The 11,698-nt window shown below is 36.0% G+C and overlaps 1 protein-coding gene across 3 annotated transcripts in view; it reads right to left on the bottom strand.

Moving 5' to 3' along the window:
- CDIN1 (CDAN1 interacting nuclease 1) overlaps positions 1-11,698 on the bottom strand; it is a 206,722-nt gene that overhangs the window by 144,921 nt on the left and 50,103 nt on the right. For 2 of the 3 annotated variants that reach the window (XM_087859218.1, XM_045815979.2), the window contains exons 2-5: positions 11,261-11,306; positions 10,307-10,371; positions 3,428-3,488; positions 54-126 (exon numbers count right to left, since the gene is read on the bottom strand). In XM_087859218.1, the coding sequence (XP_087715344.1) occupies positions 54-126; positions 3,428-3,488; positions 10,307-10,371; positions 11,261-11,306 (245 nt within the window). The remainder of the gene's footprint in view (positions 1-53; positions 127-3,427; positions 3,489-10,306; positions 10,372-11,260; positions 11,307-11,698) is intronic. The other variant, XM_045815986.2, reaches the window with a different exon arrangement.

Here is an 11,698-nt window from a genome sequence, read left to right as displayed (position 1 = left end):
TGGGGGAAGGGAGTAAAAGAATACCATTAGAAAAAAGAAAAAAGGTAACTCACGTGGAGTTTCCTCGTGCTCTTGTAGAAACCTCTCCAGTATAATCCGAGCCATTAATGAGGGGGCATAGTCCACCTTTACGAAACAGAAATAGAAAATTAAAACTGTCAAGTTGTGCAAGCGGTTGATATTCCAATATTTTGTCAACACTGAAGATTAAGTCGATTTTAATCAACCACAGCAAGCATCATTCATTAAAATCTTTCCTACTCTTGGTGGCTTCCATCATAATAAAATTATAGCAAGTATGATCTGTGATGGTGAAAAAAATAAGTGGGCCAAATTTATTGCATATAATATTGGAGCAAAATGATGGAACAACTTGGAAAGAATATTCATCGAAGAGAGTGAAATGGACTTTTCTCACTTCTCCTCAGTTTTTTCCACCAGTAGGTCAGTATTACTTATTATTCTAGCCATTTTTCTTTCTTTCAACTATCTATATTTACATTGTTTTGAATTTCAAAAAGAAAAAATCCCTTCTGCTAGTGACTGCTTTTAGAAACTGCCTTAAATTTCCTTAGCCATTAAAAATACGGATTTTACTGATTTTAGTCTCTTTTATCCTTAAAGACTTAACCAAAGTTTTGGTATAAGTTCCTTACACATAAAATTTCTTGTTTAATACCTTGTTCGATACTGTAGAGACATTAATAATAAAAAACAACAATAATAATCCCTGTACTGTAAGATCACCATCCTTAAGCTTATCTGAAATGTTACCTATCAATTTAGTAATACCAAGGAGGTCACTTTCTTCTAAAGGATCAAACAGAAAACAGGAATACTCAAGCTAATGGTCATTTTAATTAATTAAAAATACATCTCCTCTTTTGGAAACATACTGTTTTCTTTTGGGTTCTCAGATCATTTATTAACCATGGATTTAATTTCCCCAGAAAATAGGTGTGTGTTTCTCAAGAGCACTAATGCTCCCCTAAAATAAGCCTTTTTACCTTAGGTGTAAGATAGCAAATGTTCCTCGTATATTATCACCATGAATTTTTCTTGACAGGTTTTCAAGTCCTGTATTCATACCAAAATTTTATCTTGATTTAGTGACTAGACAAAAAGGCTGGCTTCATTTGTATGAACAGTTTTTTCAAATATGTATGTGCTTGGATGCCCTTAAATTCCCCAAGTAGAAAGAAATGCTTTCCACGAAGCTGCTTATTCCTAGTAGCCCACATCAGAGCTGACACATGAAAAATGGTGAAATTACTGAAGGTAGTCCAGCCTGAATAAGGACTACCTTATTAGTTCAGGTACTTGCATCTCCCTAATTTTCATATTAATCATGTGTCCATCTTTCTCTGAAATAGGGCCATCATGCTTCATGTCAGAATTTAGCATGTAAGTAAAATTCATAGTGCTTCAAATCTCACTCGAAAATATTTGTGTGGAGAGAACAGAATGACTGATCTTATTATTACTAACAAAATGAGATTTCCTAAAATGTTCATTTTTAGCCTTGAAATAGGAAAATTAGTATTAAGATATTTATAAAAGCACTGACGACGGCATCTAGTCCCTGCCCCCCAAATCAACAATACGGTGTTCTTGTTTAAGAGAGCTACTGCACACTAATGTACCAATGTCATATATTTCTCATCAGTTTTTACAGTTTGCACTGATTAAATATATATTGACTCATAAAGCATTACCATCACATCAATTGTCACCAGATGCAAGCATATGTCATTTAAGTATTAACTATCATATAAAAATGGCAGCCTGGTTGTTTAGAAGCCATAATCTGATACCAGTCATTCCCAAATTTCCCTGATGCATTCGCAGTCACTCAGAAAGTGCTATTACATCTGTGCCAATTTGCAGCCAAAGGACAGAAAAAATCTTTAATAACTCTTCCTCTGCTTTGGTTAAGTATCCTCTATATTCGTGGTAAATAACAGGTTTACCAACATAGGAGAAAATGTGTTAGTGGCTTAAAATTTTCCATAGTACTAGAAGATGGACGGTGAGGTCAGCTAAATAAGCTAAGCTCAACAGAAACTTCCATTAAAAATTCAAATGAATATAAATTGCTACTACATAAAACTTATGTCATCAATATCATCGTCTATAAAAATGAGTACCATATTTGCATCGCATTATTTCTAGATGTTGTTAGCTCACTCCTTTATTTTTTTTTTTCATAAAGGACAATCACTAAATTCCTAGTTACGGCACAGTAACCTCAAGTTGCTAATAGAATCAACTCTTAACAAACAAGTGTGAAGACATGTAAAAACCACCTTGCTTCAGAAGTAGAAAAAGGAATGAATACATGTTTTGCTAGGAGGAGAAGTGCATTTTATGTTAACTATCCTATTCGACGGTGTAGACACTGCCTAGACTATTTAAACCTTCTAGTAACTGATAGGTGATTGCTCATGTGCTGACTGTAGTGGCGCATGGCAGACAGAAGCTGTGAGAGAAACCATCCTTCCTTGCTAATGTAACATGTAGAACTTGCTGCTACCACAACACTGAACGCTCACAGTACTGAGTCATCTTTAATGCAAACACACATTTTCTGCCTTGCTTCTATGTTTTGCATTATAATGCAACAGGAAAACAGTGTACATTGCATTCCATCCCTGTGAGGTTTGCATAAGCAGTTGCAAGTTAGACTAAATATTGTATTGCTCTTATTACAGTGGATAAATATTTCAAAGTTTAGGAATTAAATATTTTATTTTTCAGTATGCTCTCTGCCACTATTATGAACTTTTTACAGCTTCTTCATTCATGGGAACTCTTTAGGGTTTCCTTTTTTAAATGCAAGACTATTATTTGTTTCCCCAAACAGAAGCAGATCAGAGTTAACAAATAAGTTCAATAAATCACTTAATACTTGGTGTTACTAAGAGCAGTATGCTTCTTCATATAGACAGACTTTTCTAAAAGGCAAGTATCTTTTATCATAATAAAAGTTTGCTAACAAAAAAATATATCAAGTAAACATTACATTTTTAAGTATACGATTTCTCTCTTCATTTTTATAATAGCATAGGTTTCTTGGCATACGTCTCTTTACTTAACATGGGTATTTCTCACACTAAATTAAGACAACACATCCAAAGAGGAGCATGTCCTGAGTTGTTTGGTTGAAATTTCCCACAAAATAAGAAACCAAGAAGCTGTTTATACATTTGCCTTAAAAGAAGCAGACTAATTATGTTAACTGATTTATTAATATATGAAGTTCTTTGTCCAATTATTAAAACTACAAAGAGACCAGGGAGCAATTTAAATGTCTAATGCACCTCAAAACCTCTTTCTTTAAGGTTAATTATAATTCTAAGTAAAGCTACTCTAGAGAGGCCCCTTAGGTTTTATGCAGGTTTAAATAAAATAATAACAATAACATTACCTCATTGGCCAGCTCCAGGAGCACTGGGGCTGCTCCATTTCTCCCCACTCCATTCAGGTACCTAGACAGACAAAGCCAAGTGGTAATGCAGTGACAAGAAAAGGCCAGCATAGACTTGTCAGCATCCCCTGTGAGTACACATTTCTCCTGGGCAAATGCCACGCTCAACTCTAGTTAAAGTATGCTACTGTCATAGGAAAGCAAGGGAAAAGGAAAACAAGAACAACTTACCTCAAAACCACTGGCAACTTACTAACTGAAGTTAGGGGAGTGAGGTATGAGCACAACGGGCTCCCTTCCCTTCCGGGAAGATGGAAGTGATTTTGAAAAGAACTAGCCCTATCACCAGGCTTCATCTACACCACAACCACCTTATGCAAAGGAAATAAGTTTACTCTTCGGGTTTGAAAAAAAGCATCCACTGGTTGACACCTTATTAAGAAACAAATGGAGCAGACTTGTCATCGGTGGGTCAGCACACCTTGTCAGGCAATACAAGCCATCATCTTATCTGCCCTGGATTTCTATCATAACCTCCATCCTTCCTCATTCCCTAATCCAGCTATAAAAAAGCAACAAAAAAAACCCCTCCCCAAATCCATTCCAGACATGGAAGCCAAAGTGATTTTTTTAAAGCAAAAATTTGAATGTGCCATTCTCCTCAAAACATTTCACAGTCCCACATTAAATCTCAAGGCTCAAATATAACCACTTAATACCTCTTATAAATTTCTTCATAATCTGGTTCCCACCTATTGTCCTCGGCCAGTCTCATCTGTAATCACTGTTCTGCACTCCAACCTTTACCTGGAGAACTCGTGATTCAGCTTACATATGACTTTCTTCAATCCAACACAAGCCAGGGGTAAGTTAGGTGTCCCAAGGTGCAACTGATAAGCACCTTGTGAATATCTCCATCACTTAACACAGCAGCATATTTTATATGCCTACTTACTTGTCCACCTCAAACCCATTTCCCAATGCAAGGTTGAAAGCCTGATGAGGGTAGAGGAATTGTATTTTATTCAATTTATTATGCCTAAAACAACTTTTGGCTTATAATAGGTGATTGCATCATACATATATATTTTTTTTCTTTAATAAATGACTGATATCATAACTTTTAAAAGCCATACTGATCAAGAAAAGACATTCAATATGGATGTTTTCTATAGAACATGCTGTTTGAGCGAGTAAATTAACAATATTTGTTTCATAGTAAAAATCAAAGTCAACAGATGAGGTCTTCCATATAACTACCACAAGCAGATATTAAATTATATTATTTCACAAACATGATTACGAAAATGTATGATTTTTCCTATGAACAAAGTGGAAAAATGTAAATTAGTCAAGGTAGGAAGTCTCAGGATCATTACACCTTCAAAGTAATCATAATAAGTTCATTTTCTGTATATTAGGGACCTCCTTGAAAAAACCGTTTAGGAATCTAATTGAGAAATAAGCACTCTCAGAAGAAAAGAAAAAAAAAAAAAGGCAAGTGTGGTTTAGAGAAAGGCCCCTGGGAACCAGCTTAGCTCAGAACCTCACATCAACTCACAACATTTCCATTGCACTGACAGGGCTGCTCCGGAAACAACCAATCCATTTGGTCAAGTTTGACTAACTAATCCTGTGTTCAAAGCCACCAAACATGCACATTTGTAAAGGGTTCAGACTCCAGGTCAGATTAGTTAAGCCTATACTGTATTAGGATATCTTCACAACTTTCTACTCAATATTCACTTATCCCACAAACATTTCTGAGTGCTAACTTGCACTGGGCCTATTCCAGGTTCTGAAGGAGGAGCCCCGAACAGATCTTCCATGGTTCCTGCCATCACAGAGATGATATTGCAGTGGAGAGACAATGAAAACAGAAATACATACATAATATCATGATACACTCTACGGTAAAATGGAAGCTCAGACAAGTTGGTCGGGAAGCCATCTCTAAGGCAGTGACACGTGGGTCGAGGCCCATAAGAAGGCAAATGGTGAGCCATGGGAGGAAGACCATTCCCAGCAAAAGAACAGTAAGCACAAATGTCAGGAATGTGCCCGGGGTGTGTGAGGACCAGGAAAGGCTCTAGTGTGACCAGAGAAGAGTTTTGAGAGCTAACTGGAAATAATGAAAAAGAGTAGCTAGACCTCAGACCACTGCCTATGCCAGAGAACTGTCGTTGGGGCTCAAAACTCCATGGTTTCACGTAAATGTTGCATTAACCATTAACCAATGGAGCACCTCTACTAAGTTTAAAGAACAGGAGATAGTCAAACAATAACCCACTATATCTATATAGAAACATGTTCGTACTTAATACAGTGGAAATTCCTAATTATGAGCTTGTTAAAAGCTGCCTAGTTGCCAAGAAACAAAACCCCAGGGTACTGATGAAACCCATCTGGGCTCTCTTAGCTGGTGAACAGTAAAGCTCTGACACGGAACCCCATCTCCCAAGGTCGACTGAGGGGCCTTCAAATGTTGAAAAGGGTAGACCTGATTCTGAATATATTTATTCTCCAATTTGTTTCCTAACTATATTCTGTAACACTTCAGAAGTGCTGGGGAAAAGAAATTAAGTGAAAATTAATTTGAAGTTGTTAAGTTTTCCTTTTTGGGAACTTTGTCTTCTATACCAAGGGACAGATTAGTTTTATTCAAATTTTAGAAATGCAATCAAAGGAGCATACGAATTACAGAAAATATTCAGTGAGGACATGATCAGAAATTCCTAATGCTACCCTTCTCTGCATCCTCAAAACATCTTGTGCAAACCTGCAGTGTAGACTTTCCATATATTTACAATAGTTTGCTTCTCTCCAATCGGACTTGGAAGCTCTTTGGGAGAGGCCTACCCAAATGAATGCTGACCCTACATCCAACAGACCCTTAGCAAAGATCTGAATTATAACAGCTCTAAGGATGTGATTATGGATACTACATTAAGGTGACCTGTGCCATCTTCCTAATACCTATTTGTAAATTAAAGCTACTTTGCACAGAAGCTATGTGTCATCCTCAGCTTTGCCACAGGAGGACTAAGAAATGTTTACCTTGTGGGTGAAACCATCCTTAAAAGATCTTCATGGAAAGTCCATTTTATGTTTTTTTGAGTGTGAAAGATTTATTAGCATCTAAGATTAAAATAATATGTACTGATTTAAAATATTTTTTGAAGATTTTATTTATTTATTTGAGAGAGAGAGTGCGTGCTCGTGAGCACAGGTGGGGGAGGGGCAGAGGGAGAAGCAGACTTCCACGCTGAGCAGGGAGCCTTCTGGGGGGCTGATCCCAGGACCCTGGATCATGACCTGAGCTGAAGGCATATGCTTAACTGACTAAGCCACCACGGTACCTCTGATTTAAAATATTAAAGGCAAGGTTATTTGATCTTTATTATTTTCACAATAATTATAATGGTAGAACTTCAAAAACCTACCAAAATTCTATTCTAAGTTTACAGCTGAATACCACGTTTGTTGATTCTACCTTTAAAATTTCTGGAGCCCATCTCCATGTTTAGTGGGTTGTCTTCCCACTAAAACAGAGCAGTTGAGGACAGGTACCATGTCTTACTTACATTTGTATACTTGATTCCTAGCTTGGTAGATGGGACACAGTAAGTGCAAAGTAAATTGTGCTAATTAAACAAAAAAGTGGTTCAAATTTTCAGAAACTAATTTTGTCATGCAATATCAATAACATATTTGAGCTAACCTTTTTCCATGTGAACATCTGAATGAAACTCAATTGATCTGATTCTCTAAAGCTAATAAAGCTGGCCCTCAAACAGTATGTGTTGGAAGAAGGCAAAAGATGGGAGACAACATTTCCAAACCTTGCTATTGATGGGGATTTGCAAATCTGACCACTTGTGAATGTGTCTGTGTGTGTGCATACATGTCCCTTGCAACAGTCGGGATGGACCTAAATAAATTTTACCACGTATGTTTCCTGTTTGGAAATAAAATGCCATTACTACAGGGGGAAAGAATAGAGTTGTTTTCAAAATGAACACTCAAGCTGTATCTGCACATACACAACATGAAGAAGTGTGAGGAAATGTCCTCAATAATTCAAGAGCTTGAGAAAACATTTTCAGCTTATATTTGGATACTTTGAACTTTCAGTTAACCACGATGGAATCACACAGTGGACTATATGGTTTATAAATACAGACTTTGAATTCTGAATTGCGATCATCTCAACACTAGCAAGAATGCAGAGACACAGGAATTCTCTGACAGCGCTAGGGGGAAACCATTATAACCTTTCTAGACAGTAATTTGGCAACATATAATAAAATTTTTAAATGCTCATTATTTGCACCAGTAATTATATATATAGAAATCTTAAAAAACCAATCCAAAATGCAAATACTTACATACCAAAATGTTTATCATAGTATTATTTTTATATTACAACATTGGAAACATATATGTTCAACAGAGTTATAATTCAGTAAATTATGGTACTTCTATACGATGAAATAATGCAATCAATAAAATGTTTACAAAAAGCTTTCTACTAAGTGATATGATGTCATACACATTTTTCCAAGTATAAAATTCAGGATTCACAATAGTATATATAGTATGACCTCATCTATATAAAAATGGATTAACAAAAGACTAGAATGAAAAATACCACAGTGGTTATCAGTGGCTGCTACAATTACGGGTGAACATGCATTCCTTTCTATACCATCACAAGTGTGCTTAATTTCCACAATATGCAAGTGTTACGTTTATAAAAGAAAAAGAATTTTTAAAAAGTATTAACATTGTCAAACTGCTTACATATATTTTGATATAATACAATTTGCCTTTATTATTATCAGCTGGAAAACAAAACTCTCTTATGGCCAATGTACCTTAGAGAATACAAGGACATTAAACCAGCATGTTCACAAGAGGCTGTGTGGTCAATCCACGTGAAAGGTAACAATGTGGCCCATCTCCAAGCACAGAGTGCAGGGCAGAAAGCCAGGGAGCAGAATGGTCAAGGGAGAAACTGGTGAGACTCCTTTCTTATTAGTCTGTCCATTACAGCCTAACTTCACATTTTTGCTTCAAAATGTTATGACTCCTCAAAACAACTGAGAGTCTCACATTTAAATAAATTTATAAATATATATAAATATATGTGTATATATTTCTGTATTCTCATTATTGTTCACCCAAATGTTCATCATTAAGTAACCGTATTGACAGGAAAGAATTTTATTTCTGGCTTGACCTACTCAAATAATCCAATAAAGTACGTTCATACCTCAGTAAATAAATATACTTTCAAATGAAACTAAATTTTAAAAAGCAGCACTGAGAGGTCTTAGAAATCATCTAATTAAAATAGCCTTTAAACAACAATGAAAATGACTGTCAGGGGGCAGTCCCACAGCCCGTTAAGTAGATCTCCAAATTTCTAGGAAAGGCTCTATTTTCTACTGCCTATGTTACCAAGGCTTTAAAGACCGGACATAGAACCAAACTTTTATATGATGGCCTAAGACAATCATTTTTACAAACAAAAATGTACTTTTTGACAGGTAAGTAATTTTTCAGTCTTTCTTTGGAGGGTCTGGATTCCAACGCTATTGTTGACTTCATAGCACTTTGTGAGCCATTCTTCATTTTTCATGATTGATTTACATTATAACTTTCATTCAAATATTGATGTCACCGAAGAACTATAACTTTCGAAAAAATCAATTCAGATTCTACAAAGACTTGTTTAGAGGGGAATTCTCCTAGACACAAAAGTGTGAGTGCTTATGTGGTGTGTGTATCTTTAACAGACGTTACTACTGAAAACTGAACGCATCTCTTATTATACATGGCACAGTGTATAATTTTTTAAAAGGCTAACTTCAGTAACGTTTCTTTTCAATAAACACTTCTCAATTCTTAAAAAATGACTTTACAGAAACACAATACCGATATTTACTCTAGATACTCATTTCATTCATAAAATATTCGTGCATAAAAATCATTCATCTAAAATCGGCAGTGTCACTCTCACCACAGAAACGTTGATCTGTCAATCTTAGGTGTAATAATTTAAGAGCATATTTCAGACAGTTTTCCTTTCCAATATGTCCTTGAAATATTTAAGAAACCAACCAACAATGCTAATGCAAACCATTACCATTTACAGTTATAAATTATTCAGTCATATTACAAAGACAATAACATTTTGAGAATTTTTTTTAGAAGAGCTACTTTAAACATTCTGTTTTAGAACAGAGGCTGAAAACTATTTATAATAAATTAGGCTGAAATTAAAATATCCCCTGGACACTATGTTGTTGATTTAATACCGAGATTTTCTTTTTAAAATACAAAACCCCATTTAAAATGTGACAGTTGTCTATTATTACCTATCTCCATATGTCCTTACTTGACATGTCTTTTTTTTTTCCAATCTCTAAAATGGCAAACCCAATACCTATGATGCAAAATAGAAGTGAACCAAATTCAATCTTATTTTCTAACGTATTTTTCATCTTGTTGATCTAAAGAAATAAAACTTGATTCGAGAACTTTCACACATGTATGTAGATACATGTGTGTATTAACATGCATCTATACAAGATATGCACTTACAATAAGTTTAAAGTAGCCAACTGAGATTTCATAATACTGTAAGGATTTCCCACATAGGATGCATACACACAATCAAGATAGTCTCACCATATTTTCTAAACAAACCATTTGAGAAATCATCAAAAAATATACCTGAAGTCTCAAGTAAGACTTATATCACAATGCCCTGAATGTTATATAGACAATTAATTTAGTAACCTAATTTATTCATAATTATTATTACAATTAATAGGTACTATGATACCCTCTAGTGGGGCAGGCAGGTCATACCTCTGATAATAACTTTCGATCGCTTCTGAAGTATGATGTTTGGCATGTGTTCTTTTAATATGTTTCTGAAACAAAACAAAAAAAGATCTTTATGTCGTGTCACGCATCAGGTCCAAGAACAGAATGACACATCTCTTCATCCCAATATCTAGCACACAGGGCAAGGCGGATAATAGTTTGGGGATTTGGGTGGTGGTAGGTCTTTTTTCCTTCTACTCTATGAATCTATGCATTCTAACCTCTACTGCCTGGCCAGGACGTCTTCAGCCTGCACCTCAAGGTACAGTATATATGTAAAAGCCAACAGGGTCATAGTAATTGAATCTAAATAAGTTTGCTTAGGGTTGCAGAGGGCAAAGAAAAACTTGTTCCCTCTTTCAACCTTTGTATTAATTTTCCCTCAATTCAATTCCATCTAAGTCCTCTGCACTCTAGTTTTACAAGCCAATTGCCATTTTTAACCAGGAAGAACATTGCTTAAAAACAACTTATTTGAAAACTACAAAAAGTAATTCCATAGAGACTTGCCACTTGACTGACACCTGTCATCTCATGATAAATGACTCCATTTTCTGCCTCTCTTGCCTTCTGCCACTCCAGCAATGGTCATTTATCATCATCTCTGTCAGCAATGGAAAGCAGCACTGACAGTGCAAGTCAGCAAACATTTAGCACATGGAACCACGCAACACAGGGAAATTATTATTGTCAGAATAATAATGGTTTAGCATAATTTATTACAGGTCCACCAAATAAGCAAAGGCTAGATGTTATTAGACAGATGGATGGGTAGGCTTGGCAGGCCTCCACTGAGACGCAGGCGGTGCTTGATGTGGAAAGGAGAACATCCTCCAACCCAATCAGAGAGCTGGCAGTTCAATTACAAAGAAATAAAGGGACATTCATCATTCAATTAGGCACCTGTCAACCCTCACAAAGGAGAAAACTTCTAACCTGGTACTCCTGGGAGAAGATGCTCAGCAGAGTGGCCTGCGATTGACTGGAACAAATAAAAGAAGGACAAAGTTAATTACTGGAGTGCACGGCAAAGAAACAAAAGAGAAAGGAGCTTCAAAGGTGGGCCTGCTGCCCTGTAATCTAACAGAACATGAAAACAAGTGTGGAAAAGTTGTTCCAGATGAACACCTCCAACAAAGGCTTCCTGCTGCTAGGTCAAGGAGACAGAAAAAGGGAAAGGGAAAAATATGGATGGCCTTGGAGCAAACGATCACACAATCTGGACGTTTTTTAAACTTTAGAATGATTATAAATCACGTCTGTAGCGTGCAGTTATGTTAAAACAGACCAAGAGGAGGCAAGGTTTATTTCCATTAATAAATGATAAGAGTCAAATCCCAGAACCAGTGGAGAACATGCGGTTCACTCACTGGC

This window comes from Ursus americanus, chromosome 36 (assembly GCF_024610735.1).
Source record: "Ursus americanus isolate L20-20 chromosome 36, mUrsAme1.1.p, whole genome shotgun sequence".
In the NCBI taxonomy this organism is placed as follows: domain Eukaryota; kingdom Metazoa; phylum Chordata; class Mammalia; order Carnivora; family Ursidae; genus Ursus; species Ursus americanus.
Note: the sequence above shows the minus strand (reverse complement) of the source record. Positions and strands in the feature narration are given on the sequence as shown.